This window comes from Tamandua tetradactyla, chromosome 3, assembly GCF_023851605.1.
Source record: "Tamandua tetradactyla isolate mTamTet1 chromosome 3, mTamTet1.pri, whole genome shotgun sequence".
Lineage (NCBI taxonomy): Eukaryota > Metazoa > Chordata > Mammalia > Pilosa > Myrmecophagidae > Tamandua > Tamandua tetradactyla.
The window spans coordinates 151,052,494-151,066,486 of NC_135329.1; the positions used below are offsets into that span (position 1 = coordinate 151,052,494).

The 13,993-nt window shown below is 36.1% G+C and overlaps 1 protein-coding gene across 5 annotated transcripts in view; it reads left to right on the top strand.

Moving 5' to 3' along the window:
* Positions 1 to 13,732, top strand: part of PLEKHA3 (pleckstrin homology domain containing A3) — a 53,088-nt gene extending 39,356 nt beyond the window's left edge. For all 5 annotated transcript variants that reach the window (XM_077154294.1, XM_077154297.1, XM_077154293.1 and 2 more), the window contains exon 8: positions 11,712 to 13,732. In XM_077154294.1, the coding sequence (XP_077010409.1) occupies positions 11,712 to 11,839 (128 nt within the window). In that variant the 3' untranslated portion in view covers positions 11,840 to 13,732. The remainder of the gene's footprint in view (positions 1 to 11,711) is intronic.
* The last annotated feature ends 261 nt before the right edge of the window (positions 13,733 to 13,993 follow it).

A 13,993-nucleotide genomic window follows, 5' to 3' on the forward strand; every position in this document is an offset into this window, starting at 1 on the left:
AGTCCTTTCCTTTTCCCTCTGAAAAGAGGCCTGTGGGGGAGGGGCACTGGCCGCTGCAGCTTTGGGAATTCATGGTTCTGGGGGGTGCTCACAGCTGGTCCAACTGGTCCAGACTGGGGTATGCTGTGTGTCCAGTCACTGACATCGCCCCAGGAGCTGTTCTGTACTGTTTCTGGTTATTTAGTAGTTGTTCTGGAGGACAAACTAAAATGCGCACGTTGTTAAGCCGCCATCTTGACCCAGAAGTCAAGAGGCAGTATACTTTGAATAGGAAAGGTTTTGTGATTTATGTTAACATTGTATTATTTTTCTCTTCAGAGAAAAAGCTTTGAAGGTGAACTGAAATATCTAGTTAGATATAGTGGTCATGATTTCCAGTAAACAAAAATAGGGCCTATTGCTACATTGCCGTTAATGAACTTTCGATTAATAGACTTTTGCTTTTCAGAGTTTTACTGTTCCACATGAAAGATGTGGGATAGAAATTACATGCAGTTTCCAATTTTGGAACAAGTTGTGTTACAAGAGTTCTGAACACAGATTGTATTTCCCTTATGGAAATGATATGATAAATTATGGCTAGATTTTTGATAGCCTGGAAGAGGCCACTGATTCATTGTATGGCTGAAATGGGACAAAACAATGGTGTCTATTTCCAGTATTTGAATATATTGAATATGTTGCTAAAGATAGAGTAGTTTTACTTAACTGGAAGGTTAAATGGATTTAAGTAGAGGAGAATGGCATTTGTTTTTTAAAATGCCCATTCTGTTTCAAAAACTAAGCCTGTTGCTATAGTCCACTACTCAATGCTCATTATCATTTTTAATTTAAGTTGGCATAATGAATAGAGAAACAACGGAGGGAAAAGGGGTGGAATGAGAAAGGGAAGGGGGAGAGAAACTTTCCTAGGCCAATTGAGCAAGACTTGGAAGAGAAAAGAAAAAGGGGAGGGAAGTTAAAGAGGTTGGGTATGTGAGAAAATTATTACCTGAGGCAGAAATAATTAAGATATATACTGTGAAAGAGGGGCAGAAGTGGGTTGTCTCTTCACAGTATATAGATGTTGAATTAGCCCAATTTTTTCTTATCTAATAATCAAACTCCTATTCCCTTTATTATAATCCTTCCTGTACAATAATTTCTCATTTAGGTATTTTTCTGATGCCTTAGTCCCAGCCTGTTCCAGATGGACCTCAGGACCTTTCCTCCTAAAAAGTTCTTCCTCCTATAGCACCCACTTGGTAAATGCTGCTTTTATTGAGTCACTGTCCCAAGCCAGAAACCTAGGTTTGGTCTACACAGTTCAAACTTTAATGTGAATACAGATCACCTGATGATCTTAATGAAATATATTTTCTGATTCAGTAGATTTGGTGTGAGTCTTGAGATTTTTCATTTCTAACAAGCTCCCAGGTAATTCCAACACTTTGAATAGCAAGGGTGTAAACTATGTTTCTTTAACATTTTTAGCAGCTGTGTGTAACCAGCTGTTTTTCAGAAGCAGCATTTACTATTTGCATATTTTTATCTTTTATTTCCAATTTCATAAAAAGAGACATCAAGTCACAGAGACATTAATTTGTTTGTCCAAGACCCCATTACCAAATTGTGACAAAACTGTAACTTAGAACCCAGGTCATTTGATTCCCAGCTTTTTTCTTTGCTTTGCTTTTTCCTTCTCTGTTACCTTATACCTTCTCTGTTACCATAGAAGTTATTTATGTAATTATATAACATAAATATAATACATATTAGAGGAAACATTAGATTATATATATGGTGCTAGAATAAAAAATTTTTAAAAAATTTTTAAAAATGCATGGAACTGCATAGCACAAATAGTGAATCCTAAGTTTAAAGCATGGATTATAGTTAACAATTATAAAAATGTGCTTTCATCAGTTGTAACAAATGTACCGCACGAATGCAAGATGTTAATAAGAGACTGGTATTTGGGAATCTGGTATTTTATGCTTGATTGTTCTGTAAACCCACAACTTCTTTAATAAAAAAGGAGAGCCTGCAGCCCATAGCATGACTTCTAATGCCCATAATGGAGTTGCCCTTACCCCCACCCCACCCTAGCCCACCCTATGCCTTCAGAACTTTACTTTTGGAAGTCTTTGCTTCCATCTGTTCATTTGTCACAATTTCTTAACTATTTTTAGAAATGAAAATATTATGCTAAAATTTTAAAATTACAAAACCTCAGTGGCCATTGTATCTGAGGTTTCTAGTCTTTAGTCTTCAGTGTAGTTTTCTTGAGGCTAACTATTTTATGTGTCTCGTCTGCTGGAATTTTATCATGGCACAAAGAGCGGTTTGGTTTTACAGGAAAATGCATATTAGAATATTGCAGTGCTCTGTTCTGCTGAATATCTTCTCTTTGTTCCTCCAGAACTTCTCTCTTTTTCCTACCCTGCTCTGTGCGCTGAGTATCAATGTGTTCTCTGACTTTCTGACTGCGAGTTAGGTTTTGCTATTGACAGGAGATAGGAGGAGAAGGCATGTGAGGTTGGTATTTATTCCCCTTGCTCCCTTCCTCATGTGGAGTCCTAGGTTGGCATCTTCCCTTGCCTGAAGGCTTCTGTACGATAGTTCTCCCTTATGGCAGTCTCTGGATTCTAGAAACTGCTAGGGGTGGTAATGACTCCCTCTGAGAGTTTTCTCCACCATCTCTTGTACTATCCCTGTACCTTGCCCCACACTTTTATAATTGGGTATCTATTAAACACGCTTCAAATTACCCAGTTTGACTCTGCATCTATTTTTTACCCAGTCCCTGACTGATAGACGGTACTCTACTGTTTTCCACTGATTGATTGATGGCATCTTCAGTTTCATTAAGTAGGATTTTTTTTTGCTAAGTCTTCCACCCTCTACCTAACATTTGTAGTGACAACACATTTATTTTCAGTCATCTCATTCCATCCACTGATGGTCAATCACTGATCTTCCTTTTGTTTAGAAATGGTGTGCCTGCGTTTAATGCTATCTCATTTTTGGTTTCAGGAGCTGTACAAAGTAAATTTAATTTTTATTCCATATCACAGTTGTTCACATTCCCCTTGCCTACCTTTCTTTTTTAAGGTCAAATACCTATAGCTTCTTCTGTCAGGGCAGAAGACACAGTTTTTGAGCTTTTATAATCCTGTAGTTTTTCTCTGATTCTCCAAAACTGAAATAGCCAGAACTAAGTCTGATTATGTCTTTTGATCAGGCTTCATTGAGTGTACCCTGAAGTTGTTTTAATATTTTAAAGCAGTAATGCCATACTTTTTCCTCAGAAATGACTTTTTTCCTCTTATTATTTGAAATGCTGTACTACTTTCCTATATGCTGTATAGGATTTATCCTTGCTCAGTATCATCTTTTTAACTATGTCATAGTTCCAGCCTGTCAAACTGTTTTAAGTCCTGAAATGTTTTATTTTTCTCAGCTTTGTAAATCTAGTGAGCATACTTATCTGTCTTTAGAACAAATCACTAAAAGAAAGGTGGCCGAATAGGGTGTAGTATAGACCAGTTTGAGGAGCTGTCAGACCTTCTTTGGGGATATATGTTATCTGTCTCTTTAAGCATCAGTTTTGTCATCCAGTCTTCATTTTTTCACCCCTGCCCCAAAGTACTTTTAGATTGTCCATAGTGACTGTCAGCAAGTTCACATAGAGACTCAGGATTCACATGGCCCCTCCCAGCCCTCAAACCCCCAGTCTTCTAAGGCTAACAAATAGGAAATAAGGCACAACTTGTTCTTAGTGAGTCTAGGCTGCCGTGTAGGAGTGACATTTTTCTCTGTGTCCTTACTGTCCAATTGCTAAATAAGCCACAAAGTTGATCAAATCTCATGTCAGGATTACTATTCTGTAGTTTTTAGAATCTTTGTTTTTAAAAGTTTTCAAAACACTTCTTGTTTTATGTAATTTAGTAAAGGTACTGAGGGTTCTAACAAATAAGTAAATGCTTCCACTACCTTGGTTTGCAGTTTAGCTGACTAGTGCTCAGAATTACTGTATGGTAAAATGGTGATTGCTCTTTTGCTATCTCTTTATTGGTCTTGGACTTCAGTCTCTCTTCATTATGTTGATTCTTTGTTCAAAGGCCATTCTCTTTGGTGAAGAAGATAGATATCTTGTGGGGATCTGAGTAATTCAGCCCTTTTTCCTTTATGTAGTGACCCTAGGCAGAGGGACTGTTCTGTCATTATTTTCACGATTGTCCTTTATTTTTTATCCCTTCCTTTGCTTCTTGTTAGACTCTGTGGTTAGCTGTGTGTTCTTTCTGCCTTTTACACATGACTCTTAATCCAGAGCTCATGAAAGAATTCTGTATATTGCCTCATACTTTTCCCTAATGCCACTTTTCTTCTTTAAGGGGGTCATTTGTGATAGCTGAATTAACTTTTTTTTTTAATAAAGCCAGCAGTTTTCTTTAGCTCTCATCTCTTTTGGGGACCCTAGTCCTGGATTTTTGAAAACTATTTTCATGATGTCTATAAATGTACATGTCTTAACAATTTAGCATTTCCCAATTTACCTATTAAGGACTGCAACAAAACCAGTCATACATATATACACTCAAATGCACACATGCATATATGCATGCATACACATACATATACATGTATACGTACATCCCAGTCCTCTAAGACTTCTTTAACCTGGTAAGTGGTGTCTAGGCCAGAAGCTTTATCTTAGATTTCCTTCTGTTTTGTGCCAGAGTTTAGTGTTTTGGGTTAGTTGACCAGGCAGAGACTATATTAGTGCTCTTCCTTAGAAAGTATGTGTTTTGCAGTTGGTAGTCTTAATTTGAAGTCTTTATCAGAAATAGTATTCCCTTTGGGAGATACTACTTCTATTTTTTTTGTTGAGTAGATTTTTTATTTTTTTATTTTTTTATTTTATTTATTTATTTTTATTAATTAAAAAAATTAACTAACACAACATGTAGAAATCATTCCATTCTACAATACAATCAGTAATTCTTAATATCATCACATAGATGCATATTCATCGTTTCTTAGTACCTTTGCATCGATTTAGAAAAAGAAATAGAAAGACAACAGAAAAAGAAATAAAACGATAATAGAGAGAAAAATATAAAAAAAATAAAAAAATAAAAAATAAAAAAAAACTGTATCTCAGATGCAGCTTCATTCAGTGTTTTAACATAATTACATTACAATTAGGTAGTATTGTGCTGTTCATTTCTGAGTTTTGTATCCAGTCTTGTTGCACAGTCTGTATCCCTTCAGCTCCAATTACCCATTATCTTACCCTATTTCCATCTCCTGATGGTCTGTGTTACCAATGACATGTTCCAAGTTTATTCTCTAATGTCAGTTCACATCAGTGGGTCCATACAGTATTTGTCCTATAGTTTTTGGCTAGTCTCACTCAGCATAATGTTCTCTAGGTCCATCCATGTTATTACATGCTTCATAAGTTTATTCTGTCTTAAAACTGCATAATATTCCATCGTATGTATATACCACAGTTTGTTTAGCCACTCATCTGTTGATGGACATTTTGGCTGTTTCCATCTCTTCGCTATTGTAAATAATGCTGCTATAAACATTGGTGTGCAAATGTCCATTTGTGTCTTTGCCCTTAAGTCCTCTGAGTAGATACTTAGCAATGGTATTGCTGGGTCGTATGGCAATTCTATATTCAGCTTTTTGAGGAACCGCCAAACTGCCTTCCACAGTGGTTGCACCATTTGACATTCCCACCAACAGTGGATAAGTGTGCCTCTTTCTCCACATCCTCTCCAGCACTTGTCATTTTCTGTTTTGTTGATCATGGCCATTCTGGTGGGTGTGAGATGATATCTCATTGTGGTTTTGATTTGCATTTCTCTAATGGCCAGGGACATTGAGCATCTCTTCATGTGCCTTTTGGCCATTTGTATTTCCTCTTCTGGTAGGTGTCTGTTCAAGTCTTTTTCCCATTTTGTAATTGGGTTGGCTGTCTTTTTGTTGTTGAGTTGAACAATCTCTTTATAAATTCTGGATACTAGACCTTTATCTGATATGTCATTTCCAAATATTGTCTCCTATTGTGTAGGCTGTCTTTCTACTTTCTTGGTGAAGTTCTTTGATGCACAAAAGTGTTTAATTTTGAGGAGCTCCCATTTATTTATTTCCTTCTTCAGTGCTCTTGCTTTAGGTTTAAGGTTCATAAAACCGCCTCCAATTGTAAGATTCATAAGATATCTCCCTACATTTTCCTCTAACTGTTTTATGGTCTTAGACCTAATGTTTAGATCTTTGATCCATTTTGAGTTAACTTTTGTATAGGGTGTGAGATACGGGTCCTCTTTCATTCTTTTGCATATGGATATCCAGTTCTCTAGGCACCATTTATTGAAGAGACTGTTCTGTCCCAGGTGAGTTGGCTTGACTGCCTTATCAAAGATCAAATGTCCATAGATGAGAGGGTCTATATCTGAGCACTCTATTCGATTCCATTGGTCAATATATCTATCTTTATGCCAGTACCATGCTGTTTTGACCACTGTGGCTTCATAATATGCCTTAAAGTCAGGCAGCGTGAGACCTCCAGCTTCATTTTTTTCCTCAAGATGTTTTTATCAATTCGGGGCACCCTGCCCTTCCAGATAAATTTGCTTATTGGTTTTTCTGTTTCTTAAAAATAAGTTGTTGGGATTTTGATTGGTATTGCGTTGAATCTGTAAATCAATTTAGGTAGAATTGACATCTTAACTATATTTAGTCTTCCAATCCATGAACACGGTATGCTCTTCCATCTATTTAGGTCTTCTGTGATTTCTTTTAACAGTTTTTTGTAGTTTTCTTTGTATAGGTCTTTTGTCTCTTTAGTTAAATTTATTCCTAAGTATTTTATTCTTTTAGTTGCAGTTGTAAATGGAATTCGTTTCTTGATTTCCCCCTCAGCTTGTTCATTGCTAGTGTATAGAAACACTACCGATTTTTGAATGTTGATCTTGTAACCTGCTACTTTGCTGTACTTATTTATTAGCTCTAGTAGTTTTGCTGTGGATTTTCTGGGTTTTCGATGTATAGTATCATATCGTCTGCAAACAGTAATAGTTTTACTTCTTCCTTTCCAATTTTGATGCCTTGTATTTCTTTTTCTTGTATAATTGCTCTGGCTAGAACCTCCAACATGATGTTGAATAACAGAGGTGATAATGGACATCCTTGTCTTGTTCCTGATCTTAGGGGGAAAGTTTTCGTTTTTTTCCCCATTGAAGATGATATTAACTATGGGTTTTTCATATATTCCCTCTATCATTTTAAGGAGATTCCCTTGTATTCCTATCTTTTGAAGTGTTTTCAACAGGAAAGGATGTTGAATCTTGTCAAATGCCTTCTCTGCATCAATTGAGATGATCATGTGATTTTTCTGCTTTGATTTGTTGATATGGTGTATTACATTAATTGATTTTCTTATGTTGAACAATCCTTGCATACCTGGGATGAATCCTACTTGGTCATGATGTATAATTCTTTTAATGTGTTGCTGGATTTGATTTGCTAGAATTTTGTTGAAGATTTTTGCATCTATATTCATTAGAGAGATTGGTCTGTAGTTTTCTTTTTTTGTAATATCTTAGCCTGGTTTGGGTATGAGGGTGATGTTGGCTTCGTAGAATGAATTAGGTAGCTTTCCCTCCACTTCAGTTTTTTTGAAGAATTTGAGGAGAGTTGGTACTAATTCTTTCTGGAATGTTTGGTAGAATTCACATGTGAACCGTCTGGTCCTGGACTTTTCTTTTTGGGAAGCTTTTGAGTGACTGATTCAGTTTCTTTACTTGTGATTGATTTGTTGAGGTCATCTATTTCTTCTTGAGTCAAAGTTGGTTGTTGATGCCTTTCTAGGAATTTGTCCATTTCATCTACATTGCTGTATTTATTAGCATAAAGTTGTTCATAGTATCCTGTTATTACCTCCTTTATTTCTGTGAGGTCAGTAGTTATGTCTCCTCTTCCATTTCTGATCTTATTTATTTGCATCCTCTCTCTTCTTCTTTTTGTCAATCTTGCTAAGGGCCCATCAATCTTGTTGATTTTCTCATAGAACCAACTTCTGGTCTTATTGATTTTCTCTATTGTTTTCATGTTCTCAATTTCATTTATTTCTGCTCTAATCTTTGTTATTTCTTTCCTTTTGCTTGCTTTTGGGTTAGGTTGCTGTTCTTTCTCCAGTTCTTCCAAGTGGACAGGTAATTCCCGAATTTTTGCCCTTTCTTCTTTTTCGATATAGGCATTTAGGGCAATAAATTTCCCTCTTAGCACTACCTTTGCTGTGTCCCATAGGTTTTGATATGTTGTGTTTTCATTTTCATTCACCTTGAGATGTTTACTAATTTCTCTTGTAATTTCTTCCTTGACCCACTGGTTGTTTAAGAGTGTGTTGTTGAGCCTCCACATATTTGTGAATTTTCTGGCACTCTGCCTATCATTGATTTCCAACTTCATTCCTTTATGATCTGAGAAAGTGTTGTGTGTGATTTCAATCTTTTTAAATTTGTTGAGACTTGATTTGTGACCCAGCATATGGTCTATCTTTGAGAATGATCCATGAGCACTTGAGAAAAAGGTGTATCCTGCTGTTGTGGGGTGTAATGTCCTATAAATGTCTGTTAAATCTAGCTCATTTATTGTAATATTCGAATTCTCTGTTTCTTTATTGATCCTCTGTCTAGATGTTCTGTCCATTGATGAGAGTGGGGAATTGAAGTCTCCAACTATTATGGTAGATGTGTCTATTTCCCTTTTCAGTATTTGTAGTGTATTCCTCACGTATTTTGGGGCATTCTGTTTCAGTGCGTAAATATTTATGATTGTTATGTTTTCTTGTTTAATTGTTCCTTTTATTAGTAGATAGTATTCTTCTTTGTCTCTTTTAACTGTTTTACATTTGAAGTCTAATTTGTTGGATATTTATATAGCTACTCCTGCTCTTTTCTGGTTGTTATTTGCATGAAATATCTTTTCCCAACCTTTCACTTTCAACCTATGTTTATCTTTGGGTCTAAGATGTGTTTCCTGTAGACAGCATATAGAAGGATCCTGTTTTTTAATCCATTCTGCCAGTCTATGTCTTTTGATTGGGAAATTCAGTCCATTAACATTTAGTGTTATTACTGTTTGGGTAATACTTTCCTCTACTATTTTGCCTTTTGTATTATATATATCATAACTAATTTTCCTTCTTTCTACACTCTTCTCCACAACTCTCTCCTCTGTCTTTTTGTATCTGACTCTAGTGCTCCCTTTAGTATTTCTTGCAGAGCTGGTCTCTTGGTCACAAATTCTCTCAGTGACTTTTTGTCTGAAAATGTTTTAATTTCTCCCTCATTTTTGAAGGACAATTTTGCTGGATATAGAATTCTTGGTTGGAAGTTTTTCTCTTTTAATAATTTAAATATATTATTCCACTATCTTCTCACCTCCATGGTTTCTGCTGAGAGATCTGCGCATAGTCTTATTGGGCTTCCCTTGTATGTGATGGTTTGCTTTTCTCTTGCTGCTTTCAAGATCCTCTCTTTCTCTTTGACCTCTGACATTCTAACTAGTAAGTGTCTTGGAGAATGCCTATTTGGATCTGTTCTCTTTGGGGTGCACTGCACATCTTGGATCTGTAATTTTAGGTCTTTCATAAGAGTTGGGAAATTTTCAGTGATAATTTCTTCCATTAGTTTTTCTCCTCCTTTTCCCTTCTCTTCTCCTTCTGGGACACTCACAACACGTGTAATTGTGCGCTTCATATTATCATTCAGTTCCCTGAGCCCCTGCTCAAATTTTCCCATTCCTTTCCCTATAGTTTCTGTTTCTTTTTGGATTTCAGATGTTCCATCCTCCAGTTCACTAATTCTAACCTCTGTCTCTTGAAATCTACCATTGTAGGTTTCCATTGTTTTTTTTCTTCTCTTCTACTGTATCTTTCATTCCCATAAGTTCTGTGATTTGTTTTTTCAGACTTTCCATTTCTTCTTTTGTTCATCCCTTGCCTTCTTCATGTCCTCCCTGAATTTATTGATTTGGTTTTTGAAGAGGTTTTCCATTTCTGTTCGTATATTCAGAATTAGTTGTCTCAGCTCCTGTATCTCATTTGAACTATTGGTTTGTTCCTTTGACTGGGCCATATCTTCAATTTTCCTGGTGTGATTTGTTATTTTTTGCTGGCGTCTGGACATTTAATCAGATTTCCCTGAGTGTGAGACCCAGCAGGTTGAAAGATTTTCCTGTGAAGTCTCTGGGCTCTGTTTTTTTTATCCTACCCAGTAGGTGGCGCTTGTCTGTCTGCGGGTCCCACCAGCAAAAGATGTTGTGGCTCCTTTATTAATGCCACTTTTGGTGTTTGGTTGGACACAGTCCCTGCCACTGTCGGAAACTCCCTCCTCTTCCTCCGGGCAACCGCCTTTGGGGGAGGGGCGCTGGTCGCTGGCCGCCGCGGCCTGGGGAACTCGCCGATCCGAGACCCACCGCCGGACCGGAAAGCCGCCCGTGGGGAAGGGGCGCCGGTTGCCATCCGCCGCGGCTTTGGGAGCCCCCTGATATGAGACTTGTAGTCAGTCCAGGAAGCCGCCCGCGAAAGAGGGGCGCTGGCCGCCGCGGCTTGGGAAACTTCTCTCTCCGAGACTCTCAGCCGGTCCGGGAAGGAGGGGGAGGGATGGGCGCCGGCCACCAGATGCCGCATCCCGGGGAAGCATGCGCCACTCGGGGAGCTCACCACAGCGGAGTCTCGCGGATGGTCTAGGCAGTCCAAACTGGGGTACGCTCTGTGTCCGGTCCCTGCCGTGGCCCCGGGAGCTGTTCTGTACTGTTTCTGGTCACCTAGTAGTTGCTCTGGAGGAGGAACTAAGATGCACGTACCTTACTAAGCTGCCATCTTGGCCCCCCCTCTGTTGAGTAGATTTTTAAACAAAAGTATTAAAAGGACATGGTAAAATCATGCAATATGTACAGCTGCCTTGCATCAGGATTATGCCATATGTTCAGCTTTGTTCACTTGGACCTGAAGTGTTAGTTCCATGAGTTGCATTCTAAATGGAAATATAGGAGTTTTCAGTATTAGTCACCTGTCGACTTTGCTCAGAACGTCTTGTGAAGAAGTGAACAAGACTTTAATTAGTCCTAGTTCATTACCAATTGTGTAATCTTGGGTAAGCCATGTAACGTTTTTGGGTCTGTTTCTTTGCCTAGAAAACAAGAAAGATACTAAGAGCATTAAAATCATCAGGTTGAAAAAGCAATAGCTAATTAAGAAAGATTAAATTCAATTTAGCAAATATTTATTGACCGTCCATTATGTGCCATGATTCTAGAAGTGAACAAAACAAAAATCTCTACTTTAGGTAGTTTCATAATTATCTCATGAGCTCTGAAATTTCTTTTTATGACTAATTGTTAAATAAGCCATGAAGTTGATCAAGACTAATGTCAGCATTACTATTCTGTAGTTTTTAGAATCTGTCTTTGTTTTTAAAAGTTTTGAAAACACTTCTTGTTTTATGTAATTTGGAAAATCTCATTAGCTCTGAAGTTTCTGTTTATGACTATCAATATTAGAAAAGTTAGATTTTTCTCTGTTAGACAAAACGAAAACCAAGAAGCTAAAGAAATTTCATGTACCTGAAAAGAAAATATAAAATTTTTTTTTGCAGAGGACTGTAATTGATATTGATAGGACGTTTAACATATTAATCAATTTCCCCTAGGACCTGTTCACTGTTCAAGAAATACAGTTAATGGAGATTTGGCATCTGTAACCATTCCTGAAGAAAGCAGATTAATGGCCAAAAAAAAATCTGAGTCAGAAGATCCTCTTGCATCCTTCTCTTCCTGAGGAAACTGAAGTGTCCAACTTCCTCTAAGTATTGCTATGCAAAAGCTGCTGTAATTAAACTATTGTTATAGGAGTTTTTCCCTTTATTTAGGATTTCTCTGCACTTTACAGACTATTGTACAAAAAACAACCCACATACCTTTGAAGTGTATTTTAACTTTATATAGTTTATTTGCAAGAGTATTTTCCTAATAACTTCACAGTGTGAATGTGCATCTTTCTCTTCTTTTTTTAAACAAATAATGGTAACATTTTGACTCCATAAGGACAAATGTAGATATTTTTCTAAAAAACTGTGAGGAACTGACACCTTAGTCAGTGCATATTGTAGCTTATAAATGTGAAATCTTAGAGGCATAAGGTTTCAGTTTGAAGGAAGTGATAATGTGTGCCATGGACCAAATAAATGGTCTTACCCACCTAAAAGTGAGTTACAGTAGCAGCTTGATGGTGATTGTATTGTGTTCTTTCAAGCAAAAAGGAATACTTAATATTCTAAATATTTTTAACCCAAATACCATGACACATTGAGGAGTTTTTAAAAGCCAGACCATACTGTCCTTCATATGTGAAGTTGACACTACTGATTTGTCAATACCAAATGTTGGGTTAAAGTATTTAATTTTTATTTATATATTTTTCTGTTGCATCGAAAAATTATTGCATTCTAACTTTTGTGACCTACCACATTTGAGATGTGTATACATATGTTATAGAAAAGTAGTCAGTGTGGTAGTGACCTTGCTCACTTAGACCAGGGAAATGAATGACTTTCAATGGATTTTAGTGCTTTTTTTTCCTTTCTAAAATAGACATTAAGCTGCTGTTGTAAGATATTAATGTTTGCAGCTCTTTCGACTATCTAGAGACATGTTTTAATTTATGGATATTTATACAAAAAGAAATTAAGTTGATTCTCGTCATTATTTTAGAAAATGGCATAATTTAGTGAAAGAACAAATAGCACTTTTTGGTAGTGCCTGCCCATATCTCTTGTCAGTGTTTGCCTTGTAAATTTTTTAATTCACTTTGGAGTGGCCATTTTGTCCAAATTCTTGGATGAAGAGCACTTTAAAACAAAGTGGTTTGGTGTTTTTAAGTTAATTAGATGATTAATAAATATATGGTTTCTGCATTCAAACTCATCATAAAATACATTGTATTTTTTACATTTGTTTATATTCTGTTTAATCTTTACCAAGTATTAGTAGTATTCTTTATTGCTTTGATTTTGTTTGTATATTTGGGTTTCGTGGTATTTCACAAATGAGACACACTTTTTTGTTGCTTATGTCCTTAGAATGGTGTGCTCTATTTCACTTTAAATTTCTCTTGTAAGTTTATGTGGGATTCTTTTTCAGAGTTAATATTTGGTGTTTACTTTATTAAAATAAATCTGTTGTTGTAGGCTTTTTTAAGTTTAAAATAGACAAATTATAAATAATCTATATACATTAATATGTGTCTGGATAAACTGTTTGCTACTTAAAATGCTTCTGATTTTAAATAGCACACAGGTCATTAGACTATTCTATATTAAGTGAAATCTTTTTCTGCTTGTATGTTGGACTTCATATGTCTAATTAAAAAAAAAAGGAATTGGATAATGTAAGTTTTCCAATTGGTAATCAGGTTTTTTTCTTTTTATTGTAAGCACTTGCACAGTGATAAGACTATATTATATTAGTTTAGGTGCTACCAAGTTTTTCTGGTTATTAGTTTTTTTTAAGTGATAAGTTTATAATGAAAACTCTCTAACGAGGTTTTGAACTCACAGAAAATAAATCCATTTTCTATTGCTTTGTCCAAATATACAAGTTCATGTACAGTTTTCTGTAAATATTTTAAAAAATAAATGCAATCATTTCTGTTTCGTATCTTTTTTCCCCCTTGAAACAGGTGCTTTAAACAAGTTTACTATATTTCTGAATACGAGTTTTATTGTAAGTTGGAGCCACATTTTTTCCCGTATGAACCAAACTCATTTGTGAATTTATTTTTTGATGGAAAATAAATGTATCTTGAATTTCATCTAGGTTTTGATCCATGAATTGGCAATATGAAGTAACCTATAAAGCTTAAGTGAGCCTTGCATTTTGAGGATCCCTGTATATTCCAAGTGTGCCTGACTTTTCTGAACCAAATAAGAACAAT